Source organism: Episyrphus balteatus, chromosome 3, assembly GCF_945859705.1.
Source record: "Episyrphus balteatus chromosome 3, idEpiBalt1.1, whole genome shotgun sequence".
In the NCBI taxonomy this organism is placed as follows: Eukaryota; Metazoa; Arthropoda; class Insecta; order Diptera; family Syrphidae; genus Episyrphus; species Episyrphus balteatus.
In genome coordinates this window covers 37,003,932-37,022,473 of record NC_079136.1, presented here as the reverse complement: position 1 = coordinate 37,022,473, position 18,542 = coordinate 37,003,932, and the positions used below count along the sequence as shown (strand labels likewise).

Sequence of the window (18,542 nt, the reverse complement as noted above, 5' to 3'; positions counted from 1 at the left end):
CAAACAAAAAAAAAAAAAATTGCATTTTTTACAGTCCATATAGAAGAAAAATGCATTCAGTTTGCGTGCAGCGCCAAGCTAAACTGCACATATGGATCATAAATCAACTTGCTGCTTCTACTGCTGCGCTATGCTGATTGCGCATGATGTTTAAAAGAAAAGGTAGTATCTATATAGTGTTGGTGAATTCCAACTTTATATAGAACTCTATCTAATGAATTCTACAATATTTGTGGTGTACGCGAACCGTGACTAAGTACAAAAATAATAATAAAACGTGATGCGGGTTCAATAGCCGCTGCACCTCTCTCTCTCTCTGGTTGAATCTCTTAATAAATTCCAGGCAGATCTATAGATTCATGGTAGGTTTTCAATTAAAATAAAATTATGTATACGAAGTAAGAACATTTTTAACGAGTATATTGAAACAAAAATTCTCAAACTACATGGTTAAATTATAGACAATTTTTTGGTGATCGAATTACAAACCGATATGAAATATTAAAAGGAAAAATTTAAATTTCAAAGTCAATATACTTGCTGAAAGGAAGAGTTTTATTGTTTTCTATTGGAAATTTCATGGTCAAGGATTTGAAAAACCCCCAAACTAGCTTTTGTTATAAGAAACTACAATTTTCATTTTATTGAAAAAGCGACTGATATCATGCATGGCAAGAACTGCGAGATATCGGCTTGAAATTAACGATAGTAAGACTCCTTTCAATTCTTCAATTCAAAAAGTTTTAATGAAATGAGCTCAAAAATAAAAATGGAAATTGATTTTTTGTATTAAGACAAAATATTTTAGAAGAACACAATTTAAATAAAAAAAAATCATGTGTGCAATTTACAAGTGGTTGAAGTGAAACCTTAAAAATCATTTTTAAAAAAATCGAAAAAAATGTAACTTTTTTTTATTCCATCACTTTTTTTATATGACAACCTACAATAAATGTTCTAGCATCTGAAAGCTTATTTTTTCAGCTCAAAATATTTATATCGACCATGTCTATACAACATCTACAAAAAAAGCTAGAATTTTTTTAACCAAATTAGTTTTCATAAAAAAGGCAAAACAATCAATCTCTTTTCTCTTCTAACGCCATTAAATCCATTTTTTAAAAGACAACCTATAATAAATTTTATATCATTATTATTTCACCTTTTATATGACGCTTCAATCATATTTCTACCATGTCTACAAAAAAAGTAAGAATTTTTTACGGTGTACTTCCTCTACTGCTGGCTGGTCATCGGCATCAAATCTTCACAGGTGTTTTGAGGTATTTTTCAAGTTTTTCAATTAAAGATTATATAACTTGTACAGCATGTACCGTTATGTGTGATATATTAAATGAAAGGTAATATTATCAGCATGCGTATTAAAGTTAAATAAATTTGTTATGTGCTCTAGATCAAAAGATATAACTTGTTTAGAAAAAGAACATCTTTCCCGGTTATCTTAGAATTTTGAATATAAAATTAATTGAAATTTTGCACAATCATAATTTATTCAATTACCTACCTACTGTATAAATTTCATTCATCTACTCAAGTAGCACACTGGTGTATAAATTGGTGTAAATTCATTAATTTTGGTGTAAAATTGAGAAATTTGAATAAAATGGTGTATTTATCAAAAAAGATGGTATAAAAATTATACCATCATCTTTTGTGTGCAAAATTTCAACATTTCTTTTAGATACCGTGCAAAAAATACGCCGATATTCAATTGTTTTTATAATACACCATTATTGGTGCATAAAATTATTCGATTCTCAAATGAACCGAAACGGTATATTTTGTACACTCTCTTTGGTGCAGGAAGTACACCCTGTGGACATAAAATTCACCAGACTGCATAAGTGGGAGACGTCATATTTTTCCATGGCCGCCATTTAAATAATGAAGACAGCGATTAATTATTTTACTATAATAGTACTATATCGGCCTATTTATCCCGTATTCTTACTTTTTTTCGATTCGTTTATATTATATAATAAGAGAACGCTTCTAAAAAAATATAAAAACAACAAAAAAAATATTATTTTTGAAAAACTGATTTTTAAAATCGAAAAAAAAAAATCATTAATTCATTGAAATTTTTGAGGCGCTCGATTTTTAGACGGGGTAGTATCTAAAATCAGTAGATGGAATTTGTTTCGTTCTTAAATTAGGCGCTCAAATTCCTATTTAATCATTAGTTAATTGTATTGTGATAGAGAATAATTTATTTTCATTTATTTCATAAGAAATAGTGTACATTTTAATTTATCAAACTATTTAAGGTAAAAAATAAACTTTGGTTCAAATTATAAATCAGAATAATTTAAATGGTGTATTTTATGCATAGATTTATTGTGTATTTTTCAATTTCAAATGAATAATTTTTCACCAAAAACCAGTTCATTTTTTATACCACTAGCTCTATTTATATACCAAAATCGGTTTAATTTTTTAACCAGCGGAGTTTATTATATTCGAGAAAATGGTATATTTTTTATATTCAAAATGCATATCAAGAAAGTGCAAAAAATACTCCAAATATTTTGGTGTATTTTAGGCTTTTGTGCTACTTGAGTATCTATCTATTGATTTTTCGTGTCGCTTTTTCGTTTCATCTTGTTTTAAATCACTACGATACTATGAAAAAGTTTTCACTTCAAGTTGGTATGCCTTGTTGTTGTAAACTTAAACCAAAATTTAAAACCAGAAAAATGCAAAAAAAATTGCATGTCCTGTTTTTTAAATAAAAAAAAAAAATATTTAAATCCAAAATTTTTTTTTTTCTTTCAAAAATTTATTTATGATTTTTACACTCCTGCTCAAAATTAACGCACGCTTTTTTCTTCTATACTTATATCACTGTATTTTATTTTAAAGGGCTTTAAAATTCTTTGGTCTATTTTTCTGGTGTTTGCTTATTGTTTACCAAGTCTCAAAAATGCTAAACTGCGACAGTATTACTAATAAAAAAAAAAAGATAAACCAAATTAAAAACTCAACATCTGAAAACTGATATTAAAATAATTTTTGTTTTTTAAGACAAAATTTAAAAAAAATGGAAACAAGTGACATTTCTTTCCAATCATTTTATTCAATACTCGGTATTGTCCCCTCAAGTGCATGTGACAACCCTGGAGTCGTCTGTAACTTTTGAATTTTTTGTTGTAACTCTTTTTTCAGTGCATTTTTCTATTGATCAAGACAGCTTGGTATAATATTTCGGTAGCAAATGCACGTTTTCGACATTCCTAAGACATGTTCTACTGAATTTAAATCCGGATTTCTGTATGCTCAATCCAAAGCTGGCATATTAAATCTTGAAGATATTCTCAAACCACTCTAACAAATGCATTATCGTGCACTAGACTGAATTGTGGACCAAATCTAGGAGTGATTGGAACCACATGTCGAGGATATCAGTCAAGTATTTTTGGGTACTTAAAGTAATTGTAGGAGACCTCGCTCCGTACGTGTTGTAAAGCAGATTTTACTGCATGAAAATTTATGACTCACCTCTTAAAGGTTCGTGGGTTCACAGACAGACTTCAGCAAATCTCTCCAAGTCTAGTCATAGTGCGTTAAATTTAAGCAGGAGTGTATTAATGTCTTTTTGATTGGCAGTCTGGAAGCGTCCGGAATCATTCCGAAGCCTTCTGAAAGTGTTTTTTTTTCGATCGTATATGACCAGCAGAACGCTTCTTAAAAGATATTCATTCAACTTTTTTATAGCAACTTCCAAACAAAATATAATTTTTTTCTAAAAAAAAAAAAACAAATAAAACCATGTATTTGTTTCAAGATTATTGAATAAAAAAAAAGTTACGTATACGCCATAGTGACTTTCTTAGTTTCCTCCAATTTAATCATTGACTGAATAGTAAAACCATTTGACTTTTTTGACCATTCACTAACTGCGAATATTTTACGATTGAAAAACAACAATTTTTAATATTTTGGACAAACGAATTAGATTAGTTTGGTTTAAAAAATTTGAGGTTGTAGTTCTGGCTTCATGGAGCTAAATATTGTGTTAGATGTTAAGAAACTGAAAATCTATCTTATTTTCAATGCAAAATTATTTGTGTCATGTTCCATTACAACATCTTCGAATAACTCTCAGGACAAATAAAAACAATAAATTTGAAAAATTGAATTTTTGTCTTTATCCTTGTGTTACAAAACAAATGCGATTTAAAAAAAAAAGAAATCCAATTGATATCCCTCCTTCAACCTGTAGTTGTTATTGAATTAAGATCCTAAGGATAATGCAATCCTTATATGCATTATAGATTCGGACATGGATTTTCTAAGATTGCGCCTTTAGCTATGATGTATTATTCAAATCTATGATTTGCATCGCATATGTTGGGATTCCGATCGGATATCCTGAGAGAATGCCATAGGCTATATATAGAATCACAGAATCCTCCATATACCTATATTGAACAAGGAATAAAGGATAGGTAAATAGCTAGGTATACACAGATACAACAATAACAGAGGATTGAATACCAGCAGCAGAACAGTATTATTTATACTTTCTTTCGCTCGAAAGGCTGTCTCTATGTAAATTTAAATAGAGGTATTTCTTTAATGGATCATTTTTATGCCCCCAGTAACTACGTTTTCTATTACCTACAATCGGTTTTTTTTTCGTCGTTTTTTTTTTTTTTTTTTGGTCTCTTCTCTTCATTGTTTGCCTTAAAAAGTTTTATTTTACCACAAGAGAATCGTTAGCATTTCACTTCATATTTCGTATGCACTCATGTATCGTATGATTCCTTATGTTCCTTCCTATTTTTTTTTTTTGTGTAGGGACTGAAGCTTGTCTTGTTTCTCTAGGAAGGTACTGGGTTTATAGAAGACAACCTAGCTATACCTTTCTATAACTTGACAACGATGACGAGCATAGTATACGTTCGTTGTGTAGGAGAACGGTTATAAGCAAAACACCTTCTAGTACTTCCTTTTATAGCATGCGAAAAACCAAACCAAACCAAACCAAAACTTGTTACAGCAAACCCTTTTGCTCTGATCGTTATATTTCTTTCCTTTTCTTTTTCGTCTTCTAATTTTTGGTGAGTATCTGATATTTTTTTTTTCGTTCGAACGTCGTCGTTTTCGTTGCATATTATGCACTCGTCGTATACCAACATGGAAGGAAGATACACTTACCTACTATAGTTTCCGGATGGAGCTCTTATCTTCATCGCAGAGAGATAATTTTGAAGGATTTTTGCTGCGAAACATGACATGAACCAAACAGAATTTTACATAAGCCTTCAACCGCAATCCACGAGGAGCATAAAGGTACACTCTTCATCGTCGTTATATTGTCGACGTCGACTATAACGTTCGTTGTCGTTGCGTGGAATAAAAAAAAAAAAACACACACACAAGAGAATCCTTATGAGAGAGAAGGTTTTTGGATATATTGGAAAAGGGGATTTTGGGAATATGAAATGATATGTCAAAAACGCTGCGAATTGGGAACCTGAGCTCACTGCTACCGGAGTTTCATCTGAAAAGAAAAACGAAAAAAAAAAAAATTACACAAAATGAAAATAACAAACTTGCATGTTCTGTGTTTGGTGCAGTAGGTAAGAGGATGTCGTCCTCGTTGTCGTCGTGTGTGTGTGTGTGTAGTTTGAGGGCTTATAAGATAATTGTATATCAACGCAGTTTGTTTACCATCAAAGCATAGAGTTTCAAAAGATTGAAATGTTTTCTTAAAAGCCTTTATGTATTACTTTTTTTTCTTTCTTATTTAATTGATAGTTTTTTAAAGAATTATAGAAAATTTTATAAGGTTTTATGAGGTCTGAAAGAATAAATTATGAAAAATTAAAGACTCCTTGAAAAAAAATGAAAATGGAAGATATTGAAAGAAAAAAAAAAGTTATGCTAAAAGACCCCTTTTTTATTATATTCTTTTAAAATAGATTTCATTTATTACAAACTTGGAGAGGAGATTTTTTCAATTCTTTCAGGAAAGATTTTTTTAAGACTTTGAATACTGAAAAGTGGAAGAAACTCAGATTTGTTATCTGTTATACTTTTGACATTTAAAATATTTCACGTGAAACAAAAATAAAATGTCTATATTTCTTTTTCTCAAGTCATGAAAACATTATCATGAAAACTTAATGAAACCCTTAAGGGCTGCAACTTAGTAAATCATTTTTAAGGGGTTGATAAATCGCTTGTAGTGCAGGTAATAATTTAAAAAAATATTTCCCTCATGAGAGTATTTACTATAAAATACTTCATAAAATACTGATATGCTATAATTTGTCAGGTGAATGTATGCTTTTTTACTAATATTGTACTTATTTTTATTTTTCCTTTGTTGGTGTTTAAACGTTATCTTGTACTTTTCAAAATATAATTCATACATTCATCTTTTACCACTTAACGAATTTTTTAACTTGCAATATATTTACTTTATGACACGTTTAGGATTCCTTAAAAAAAAGTTCGAACTTGAGATAATAACGAGACATCAAATTTCGATCATGGAGAAAGGAGAATGCGAAAAAAGTTGGTTACACAGTTCTGTCTTTTAGTCTCTATCTCAAGCTTCAGTCCAAACCACTCAGATATTGAAATTTTTCTTAAGTCCCATATTATTGGTGCCATATTATGACTAAAATGAAAAACGGCCTTAAAGAGTTCGATTAAAAAAATACAAGACCTACTTAAAATAAAAAAATATTTTTTTGACCGTCATTGGTTCATGGTTCAAAGAATTATTTTCTGACTTCAGACTTTTTCCTAAAATTTTCAAAAAATCATTTTTAGATTACCTCTATATTTAATTTATATATATTAGGGTGGGTAAAAAAAAAAATCAAAATTCTTTTTTTTCATTTGGTACTCAGAAAAATTGATTTCTGGGCACTTCTAGAATATACACACCAAATATCATCTCTTAATATTAATGAGAAGGACCTCCGCTTAGCAATTTTCCATTTTTACATCAAGCTTCTACTAAAATCTACTTAAATCGACTTTTTAGCAAATTTTTTTACATATTCTTGTTGGAAATTAAACGTTCTACAAAAAAGGCCTACTTTTTTCGTTTATCTAACCGTTTAATAGATATTTGAGGTCCAAAAAACGAGAAAATCTTTAAAAATTCGTTTTTTGCTCTTAATTTTGTAACAAATTGAAAAATTATAATAATCAAACGCGCAAGACATATTCTTGTAGGAAATAGATTTTTCCACAAATAAGGTCTTAATAACTTTTTTTATTAATCTAACCATTCTAAAGATATTCGAGGTCAAAGTTAAAAAAAAATATAAAAACATTTTATATTTTTAAAAAATTTCTAATTCACTGAAACTTCATTATTTTCAAATTAGCAAGATATATTCTTGTAGGGGCTTAAACGTTCTACAAAAAATTCCTTGGAATGAAATTGATTGCTTTAACCGTTTAGAAGATATTCGTATCCAAATCGCAATGCATACGGGTCATAAGAAAACTATTGAAATCAGTCAGCATTGGTTTGGATACGAATATCTTCTAAACAGTTAAAGCAATCAATTTCATTCCAAGGAATTTTTTGTAGAACGTTTAAGCCTCTACAAGAATATATCTTGCTAGTTTGAAAATATTGAATTTTCAGTGAATTAGAAAATTTTGAAAAGTAAAAAATGTTTTCGTATTTTTTTTTAACTTTGACCTCGAATATCTTTAGAATGGTTAGATTATTTAAAAAAATTATTAAGACCTATCTTGTGGAACAATCTGTTTCCTACAAGAATATGTCATGCGCGTTTGATTTTATAATTTTTCAATTTGTTACAAAATTAAGAACAAAAAACGAATTTTTAAAGATTTTCTCGATTTTTGTCCTCACAATATCTACTAAACGGTTAGATAATTCAAAAAAGTGTATAAAGTGTAGAGCGTTCAATTTTCTACAAGAATATGTAAAAAAATTGGCTAAAAAGTCAATTAAAAAAAAATTATTTTTTTTTTTGGTAGAAGCTTGATGTAAAAATGGAAAATTGAAAAGCGGAGGACCTTCCCATTAAGATAAAGAGCTCATATTTGGTGAGTATATTCTAGAGGTGTCTAGCAATCGAGTTTTCGAAGTACCAAATCAAAAAAACGAATTTCCATTTTTTTCCATTAAAAAGTGTTTGATTTTTATCCGTAGCACCTTTTTTTTTTGCGTTATTTTATTAGGTGGGTCAATGTGGTTAAAAAAAATCTATGAAAATATTTTTATCACAAAGCGATCAATTTAAAAAAAGACCAACATATTGAAAACATTTAAAAAAAGTTGATAGATTTTTCGTGGTCCTTTAGATTTTTTAGACCGCATTTAAACTTTGAATATTTTTCTTTGAAATTGTTGTGTTTTTGAATTGATTTTGTTGTTCCTAAAAAAAAAAATAACAGAATTAATAAAAGTTCAGTTATTAAATTAAGCCGGTGGTTTTGCCCATCCAAGTCAAAGGTATCCAAAATTATATTCATTATCTACCGTTGTATTTTTTGCCAAGCATCAATATATTCGTATAATTTAAAAATATAATAGAAGAAGAGCATCAAACTTTTATCTCATCCTTCGTCTAGTATTTTATTTATTTTTTTTTTATTTTTATTTTGTTCGTCAACTTTAATCCCCAAAAGACTCTTATTCGCTATTTTTTCTCCTCAACAAACTAAGGGAATTAGGATTAAAAGTATCTTATCCGTATATCAAAAACCGGAAATGAAACCACTCCACAAAATGTAACAAAACTATTACTGACTTTTTACTGTGGCAAAAGAAACTTCACATCGCAAATTCACTTTTTTTGTCCAATGAATGATAGTTTTTTTTTTCTCTCTTAAATTTTTTTATGACAAAATATAATGGATAGTTTTTATTTCATTCTGTTTTGGTCTCATGTGTGTGTCCTTGGGATTGACGCGTGTATCTATTCTTATTGCAAAACCAACTTTAATACAATATCGATATAGTTATGTGTCGGTACTGTTATAGGATGGCGACAGCTGCTGAATGAGGACGAGAGAGAGAAAGATATCAAGTGGTATTCCCTCTTGCAATGCAATTCATTTCCTGTGGCACTTCCGGTTTCTTATTTATTACAACCGTCTTTCTGACATATTGTGTCGAACTTGCATATAAGTTTTTGGGGAAGATCTTTTACACAATGTAAACATGACATAGTGGCAATTGTGAACACTTTGAAAAACAACAATAAACTTGTAACTTGTTTGGGTGGTAATTCAGGACATTTTTTTTATAAGGCAAAGGCACTTAGAACTTTGCCTAGAAGTGGGATTTCTTGCCTTCAAATTCTTTTCGAAAGTGCAAGTTAAGGAAGGATTTTTAGTATGTTTTTAAAAAGTTGCACAGAAATGGGGATGAGCAGTAAAAAACGGTACTGATGAAATCTCCAGCAGTACAATATTTTACTGTTGACATTTCCTCAACTACTCATCATTGACTGCCATAGTGCAACATCCAGCAATGACATGCCAATTGGTACTTAAAGTTCACTGATTCATTTGCAGAAGTTGCACCAGGAAAAACCATAAACATCAGTTGGAATCAACTACAACAACGAAAAAGAGGAAAAAAACTATGAAAAACCACAAAAGATGATGATAAATATTTTGTACTAAATCACGGATGACTGTGACGACAGGAACGAAAAACTAACGACATTGCTTGTTCAGTGGCTTATTCGTCTAAATAAGGCTGCAGCGACTGCAACAAAGACTGCGACAGCAACCAAAACGAAAAGGATGATACGAGAATGACTGATGATTGTGAAACAAGTGACTACTAATAGTACACCAGTTTCTAATGTTTTGTCATTAATATTTGTAGACAACCGAGAAAAGATAGAAAAAAGGAAGAATTATTTCGAGAGACAGAAAACCAAAAACAACAAAAAAAAAATTGCATTTTAATGAATCGGAACTCAGCGAACGCTCGTTGTCATCAACGCGGGCCGCCCTTTCTGTCAGTTTAATATGCATCCACTTGGTTTTGTTGCAGATTTGCAAGTGGCTTGAAGTGATATATAGCGCTTAGAGCATCACACAGTCTAGTAAAAGATTGTTGTAAATTTTGCTTGATGTTAATGGAAATATGCTCTCTCTCTATGCTATGGGTTGGCACTATTTCAATTAGAAACCATGGGCCGATGACAGATGAAAAATTAACATTTAGACGTCAAATAAAGAATTAGCCTATGAAATGAAGATTTATTTATTTTGACAGGTTAACATTAATTCTTTTTTTATATGGTTTGTAGTTTTTGTTTTTGATAAATTAAAGTTTTATTTTAATTGTTTTGCATTTTAATTGAAAATTATACATAAAGAATTATTTTATGGCTTGTAATTTGTTGTTTAATTAAAACTCAGCCATCAACAATTTTTATTAAAATGTTTACATGACGTTGTGGCTTTGCTTTTTTGGTGACAGAAATTGCGTGTGATTTGAAGATGTTACTGAGAGTTTTAAGACAGCCATAAAGTAAGTTCGGCAAATATGGCCCATTCCTAACAATTTTTAAGTATGTCGAAAATTTATGACAAATTAATTTATTATTTTTTTGAACAGACTAAGGACCAATTTATTCACACGGGATTAAAACGGGAAATTTTAAAATTATTATGCGATTTGACAGATTTTTTATTTTTTAATGGTGATTTTAAAATCAGTTTTACTACTTTAACAAAAAATAAAATGCACGACTGGGTCGCACGTACTTGCTCTTGTAGTTCAAAGTATCGTTATCTTAAATATCTATTGGAAATTTAAGATTTTGTTTAGTGTCGGGAAAAAATACTAAAAAAAAAAAAATTGAAAGTTAAAAAATATTACATTAAAATTTTTTTTTTTCAAAAACCTTTTAAACATTTTTTTTTCAAAAACTTCTTTATAAATTTTTTTTACATTCGACAGTTCAAAATGATGTCTATAAATTTTGAATAAAACTGACTTATGCTTTGATGAAATATATGAACTTTAAAAATATGTCAATTTTTGAAAAACGGCAACGCCATATTTCCGTTCTCCGCATTTTTTGAGAAAAACTAAAAACGCAGTTTTGTTAGAATCAATAAGAGTATTACGTGCACCAAATTTAATCAAAATCGTTAGAGCCGTTTTCGAGAAAATTGCAATACCTCGAAAATGTTATAGGTATAGGAGATATGCGTTAAAATGGAGATATTAAAAAAATAAAAAAAAAATTAGTCTAGGGAATTACGTAAAAGTTATCTGTACCAAGTTTCAAGCAAATCCATTAATCCGTTTAGGCCCTAGCTCGATGTACAGATGGACGCACAGACGCACAGACCGACGGACGGCATAACCAAAACCACTTTTTTGATCTTCTCCATTATCGTAATGTTGGTTTTGATTAAAACCTCGAATTTTGTTTTCTACACGAAACCAATACTTGCCCTATAGAGCAAGTAAAAATAATAACGAACATTACAAATAGATAGGTATGAACAATAATATTAAGAAATTGCGCCTAATATAACCCACTTGGAACTTCAATTTAACAACAGATAGTGCACTTGTTAAATATATCATCCTTCTGTCCAGTCTTTCGTAGTTTGGACCTTATTTCACCATTTCTGCCTTGAGTGGTCCAATTAAATTTTCATCATTATTCAAAGGTTGAGAAAAAAAAAATACAGTACTGAGATAATTTTGAAAAAAAAGCTAATGATTTAGCAAAACATTTTGTGCTAAATATTCACTTGCGGGCCATATTACCAAAGCGGGCAGTAAGACTTCTAAAGCTACTATCCTGAATAACTCCCTTATTCACCAAAAATACCATGTAAATGTATATGTAGCTCAATTTTTTTACAACCACATGCATGTACAGACGTATATGGTACATCGCAAACAGAAATACTATCATATCACAATGTAAAATAGCGAAATACACTGAACCAAATCCTTACGTAAATACAACGAAAAAATTCGTTGAGCCAACGAAAATTTAATTAATTTTCAGCCGATGAAAAATTTAATTGGCTCAACGAAATGGCTTTCATACGTTAATGAAGAACTTCATCAATCAACGAAAACTGTAGTATTTTAATGAAATTTTTCATAAAAATTTTTGATCGAGAGTTAATGAATTTTTACATCACTTTACGAAATTTTTCATCGGTTAACGTAAAATTTAATTAACCACGGTGATATTTTTCGTTAGTCAATGTATTTTTTGATTAATTTATGAAAGAACTTTCGTTAGCTAACGAATTTTTTCGTAAATTTAATGAATATTTTAATTAAATTACGAAAAAATATTTGTTAGCTAACGAAACTTTTCGTTGTATTAATTGTATTTTTTTATTGGACTTGTTAAATTATTAATTTAATATAGTCCAAAACCAAAAATTGGCGTTTCGACCCGGTGGAGCTCACTTAAGTCAACTGATGAGTCCGACTTATCGTGAGACACCTTGTCAATACGCAAATATCTTTTATATTCAGCTCAACTTACATAGATTTTTAAACAAAAACCTAATGTGAACTATATAAAGCAAGATTCAATTTTTAATGATTAAAACAGAAATGCACCCAAGTCTACGTTTTTTTTTGTAAGGCAACGATTTTTTTCGTTAACTGATGTATTTTTTCATAAGCCAATGTAATATTTCATTAGTATATGAAGAATTTTCATAAGCTTATGAAGATTTTCGTTAGTTAATGTTGAATTTCATAAGTTAATGAATTTTTTCGTTACTGAATTAAAACTTTAATAAAGTAAGGAAAAAATTCTTATTTTTATTCTTTAAAATGAGTATGAAATTTTTCGTTAATTGATGAATCTTTTCATTGAATTGGATTTTTTGGCACTAAAAAGGGAGAAAAATTGTATGAAACGTTTTCATTAATTGATGAAGGTTTTCATATTACGAAAAATTACATATTTTCGTTGAGCCAACGAAAGTTTCGTTGGGCCAACGAAAATGTAGTGTATGAAACAATTTTCGTAATTTTACGAAATTTATTATTTTCAGTGTAGACCAAAATTTTACACTAAGTTATGTCGGTTAATTCTCTCTCAACCCAACCAAAATATTTGCTTATGGTCTGTAAAGCACCATAAGACTGTCAGTCAAATGGAAAAAAAAAATTTTTTTTTTGATTCTCCCTAAGGTGTTTCTTATTTTCGCTGACATTGAACAAAAAAAAAAAATTCTTTTTTATATTTCCATTAGTCGAAATTAAAATTTCATAATTTTCCACCTCATTTTTGATTGACTGCTCTCGCTTCCCCTTTATTTCCCCCATTCTATTGCATGCTTTCTTGTTGTTTGCCATGACTTTAATACTTTTTGCTACTTTGCTGATATAATGTCTATCTGCCTGCCACATATTTTGTATCCTAAGTCAGAAATTCTTTCACTTCACATGCAGAATAAAACAGACAGGACCAAGTTTATATTTTATATTAGACTATACACACCTCTTCCCTACCTAACGTCCTTCAAAATATATATACACTTTCATTGTTTTTTTTTTTTTTCTGTCTGACAGTTTGCTGCCAGTTAATTGAAATAAACTGACCATCAGTTGAATTATGACGTTGTTTAGTTAGAAGTGCAAATGAATAAGTCGAAAGAGTGCTTGTAATTATATGCAGCGTCAGTTGATGGTGTTTATGTTCCAAGAATTTGTATTTCTGTTTTAAAAGCTATATTTTACATGAAATTTAGGAGAAAAGTTTTAAAAAGAAATATTTGAAAATATTGCATTTGAAGCAATTTACAATATTTTATATTGATTAATTTCTATTCAGGGAACTTTCTTGTCCAGTTTTTCATCCTTATACAGATTGAAACTTTTGACTTGAAATTTATCTGACAAATTTTTGCACTTTTGATACAAGCAATTATCATAATGCAAAAGCCTTCCAGAAGAATTGATTGGCATAGTCGAATAATGTCCTATTTGAATATTTATGTAGGTATAACTACATTTGCATACCAACCTACAATCTCTGATATCAGATTTGATTCACTGAGCAAAAAACTTCGCAATTTCAATAGCAAAAATGTGTTTATATTTCAATAAAATGTTATGAAGACCTGAATGGAGCTCTAATCTTTGGTAGTTGTTATAAAAAAAAACTTTAACTAAAGTTCTTTAAAATATAATAATAAAAAAAAAAACAATTTTTTTTAAAGCTACTTTCATACAAAATATAATTTTTCCAAAATACCCAAAAATTAATTGTTTTTCAAAATCAAACGTTAATATTGTCTGTAAATCTCAAAAAATGAATAAGAAGATATTCAAAAAACAAATTTTGAAAAAATTCAAAGTCACGTAAAATACCCAAAAAATTTAATTTTAGAAAAAAAAAATTTTTTTTGGGATTTAAAAGGATTTCAAAATTTTCACTTCAAAATTTGTTTTTTTTTTTTTTTTTTAATTCCTATAAAGAAAAAGAATTTGCTCTACACATTTTTTAAAGAGTGGACAAACATGGACAAAATGTGAAAAGACGAATTAGACTAGTTTAGTTCAAAAATTTTAAGCTAACAGTTCTGGCTTCATGGAGCTTATAGCTTTTGAACTCATTTGTATGCTTAAATTATATTTGAGGATATATTTTGGTAAACCATTACTGAACCACTGCAGTTAAATTCGAAGCAAAATTTTACTTCATTACTTTTGTCTGCACCATTTTAGAGAGTTTTAGATAGTCTATAACCAGCGGGCAAGCAAAACGGTTCTGAATATTTCTAATTTATCGAATTGTAATAAGTAGTTCAGAAGTTATGATAGAACACATATGACCAAATCCTTATAAATCGGTTGAATATACATATTTTTTTATTTAAAAAAATTAGTTATTATTCTAACTTTTTAAATTTCATGAAAATTTTTATTTTGTTCAATTGCTTGTTTTTTACTTGCTCAATAGGGCAAGTATTGGTTTCGTGTAAAAAAAAATTCGAGGTTTTAATCAAAACTAACATTACGATGATGGAGAAGCCCAAAAAAGTGGGTTTCGTCATGACGTCCGTCGGTCTGTGCGTCGTCGGTGCGTCGGTGCGTCCGTGCGTCCATCTGTACAAGTAGCTACAGCCTAAACGAGTGGACGGATTTTCTTGAAATTTGGTATGGATGTTTTTTTCGTAATTTCCAAGGTTGGTTTTTTTTTGTTTTTTAATATCTCGCTTAGAACGTATACCTCCCATACAAAATTTTCGAGTTATTGCAATTTTCTCGAAAACGGCTCTAACGATTTCGATTAAATTTAGCACACGTAATGCTGTATATAGTTCTAACATAACTGCGTTTTTAGTTTTTCTCAAAAAATACGGATAGTGGAAATATGGTCTTTACATTTTTTTAAATCGCGGATGTCGGCTCTTCCCGTACATCATTATGGAGTTATTGCAATTTTCTCAAAAATGGCTCTAAGGATTTTGATAAAATTTTGCATACGTAATATTCAAAGTAATTGCAGTAAAACTGCGTTTTTAGTTTTTTTCAAAAAAGTCAAGTAAAATAAAAAAAAATTTTATTTAACTAACATTTGGCCTCCATGCCGGCTCTTCCCCTACATCAACCAAATTTCTTAAAAATTTATATAGAGGCAGCTCTAATAACCTACAAGTAAGCTAACATAAAAAGGCTTTGAACTGCAAGAGCAAGTACGTGCGGCCCCAGTCGTGCATTTTATTTTTTTAATTTAAGTAATAGAAAATTGTATTCTAAAAAATACAATACAAAAAAAAAACACAATTATTTACTAACTGCTCTCGAATATAGGAAATGTCTCTATTTTACAACTTAGCACAATAAGAATTTCATGTGTAATTTTATTTTTAATTCTGTACTAATTTTCTATATAATTTTTCTATACTTTCAGGTAGCGACCATGATGTCCTGCCCTATCCCTTTACCATTGCCAATTCTTCCATCAACATTACACGGTGATTTTCCACCTGTACACATCGGAGTTAAGGTATGTAATTAAATTGATTTGATTATTAAATTATATTTTGATTTTGACCAAAAAAAAAATACCTACCGGGTTTTTCTGTTTTTTAAGCATGTATATCTTGTTGCTTAAGTCATCAAAAAAATAATAAAATGCTTAAAAAATTATGTAAAACTTCTGCAGTTTGTTAACTTCAACAAAATTGAACAAAACAAAGTTTATTTAACGGATTTCGCAGAATGCATTGAGAAGAAGCAAACGGGTGGACCAAATTCTTTAGAACTCTCCATGCTACCCTTAAAACAATTCCACTTTTTTGTATACCCTTCAAACACAAATGTTCATAAATAAGTTAAAAATCTCTTCACTCCATTGAAATCTGAAATCAAATACCTCAAAAAGCCTTAAACTCAAATGTTTGTTTGCAGAAAAGCTACTTTGCCCGCACTTTTTTCTAAGGAACGTGTAAATCACTTCAAATAAATTAAATGTCTTAAAATTATAAAATTATGATGCCTTGAAAAGTGTACAAAGTAAATGTTTCTTCTTAGAAAAATATACAAAAATAAAAAAAAAAATAAACCCTCTTACTCTTGAATTTCTTGCTCATTTTCAAAAAAAAAAATCCCCTAAAAATACAAATCTGAATATACATATGTATATACAAAAAAAAAAAAAAATTTAGATTGACTTTTCAGCCTTCATATTAGGATTATAATATTGCACATCTTAAGTTGGCACTTCAAAAACAACCAACCTGAAGAAAAAAAAAACTCCCTCACATTAAACACCCACACATCTTTTTCAACCTGAATACGAAATAAACAATCATCCTTTTCTTACAGCAGCAGCAACCTTTCACTCAATCACTCACCTTTCACAGCAAAAATAAGCCCGTTTCTCGACAAGGAGATAAAATTTTTGAAAATGAAGACAAATTCTTCATATCAACATCGTATCGGGTAACAAAAATGTTAAAAAAAAACTCATGTCTTGACACGAGAAATCCCTTCGCGTAACATCATCCTTCCAATATTCCTTGTGTATTATTATAAAAGGGAATACCAAATCAGCATTATCCCCCTTTCCTTTTTCTTCTTAGTCTTACAAAAGAGAGTGGCAGTTTTTGTACAGCAACAGGATTCTAAGTAAATATCAAACTTTGACTTAGCACCAAACGATAAAGGTTAAAGAGGGAGCGAGTCCTTCATCCTTTCTAACCCTTAGAGTAGAGCTAAGAAATCTGCACCCATCATATTCTACCTACTCGCGACCTGCTCAAATCGCGCGTTCCCAAAATCACGCACAAAATTCATCTCCTTCCGTCGTAGTGTCTCCCCAACACCACGGGATAATAATCGGGCTTATTTGTATGGCATTAGACTAAACATTGCTTTTTCATGTATTTTTTTTCTACTTGGTTTTTGCTGTCGCCTCGTGAGGCTTCAAGGCAATAAGTTAAGAAAGCATCTTTTTTACCAAAAAAAAAAAAAAAAGTATTGAATATGAATTATTCAAAAGCTTCACCAAAGAGCAAAACATTATGACAACACAAGAGAATCTATCAACTCTCCCGCCCCTCTGTTTTTGTATAGTGACGGTGTCCCCTTTTTTGAGCTAGGATTTTTTGCCAATTCTTCGTCCTTTAAACCACACGCCACCACCGCCAAATGAATAACGACTTACAACGACGCGTGCTAAGGTAAACATTTTGCAAATTGAAAAATCACAAAGTTAGTTTTGTTCCTTCACATTTTTTTTTTTTTTTTTTTTGCTTTCGACAAAAAAGTTCCAAATGCCATCCATTTGTGTGCAAAAAGTTTTGAAATTTAATCGGGCGGTCTTTATCTTTAGTTGTTGTCATAGGCTTTTTTCAATTTAACAAACAAAAAATCCCACTTTACTGTACTTCCAAAAAAAAAAACTTCCTAACACTCATTGTCAAACACAGAGGCATCCATTGTTGTGGTTAAATTGTCGCAAGCGACAAAAAGAAAGAAGCATTTCCTCCGAAAAGGATCATTAAAGGATGAATGGCAAAGAATGAAAAGTAAACAGGAACAAATGCCGAAAGAGTGCGCTGTGGTAGAGACGATGACGACGACATGGCGGCGATAGCGGAAACTTAGGTGAAGGTGAAAGAAAGAAGAAGAAAAATAAAAAAAAAAAACAAAACTAAGTTTGCATGTCGTCGAGATTTTATGATTTCACTTTTTCAAGGACCTTTCAAGTGACATCGCATCCTGAAGGAGCTAATGCGGTAGCATTTTCACAACACGTACGCGACGATGACATCGCAAAGTACCAATGTGTATATATAGAAACAGTGCTGTGTAGATTTTCTTGTGAAATACTATTTAGAAAATTATGCAGTTCATAAAAGGGTCTTGGTGTTGGGACCTTAGGTAAAGTTGGAAATCTCTTCATAGCTTTTATGGAAGAAATTTTTTTCAGAAAATATGGAATAGGGATTTATCCGGATAAAAAATTATTTGCACTAAACACAAGAAAGTATGTATTGGGATTTGGGACCCCCAATAATAGAATTTGTGGTAGTATATATTC

The 18,542-nt window shown here is 30.0% G+C and overlaps 1 protein-coding gene across 8 annotated transcripts in view; it reads left to right on the top strand.

Moving 5' to 3' along the window:
• The window catches only part of LOC129913862 (polypyrimidine tract-binding protein 3), a 525,860-nt gene that overhangs the window by 240,580 nt on the left and 266,738 nt on the right, over nucleotides 1-18,542 (top strand). For all 8 annotated transcript variants that reach the window (XM_055992807.1, XM_055992802.1, XM_055992808.1 and 5 more), the window contains one exon: nucleotides 15,906-16,001. In XM_055992807.1, coding sequence (XP_055848782.1) covers nucleotides 15,915-16,001 — 87 coding nt within the window. In that variant the 5' untranslated portion in view covers nucleotides 15,906-15,914. The remainder of the gene's footprint in view (nucleotides 1-15,905; nucleotides 16,002-18,542) is intronic.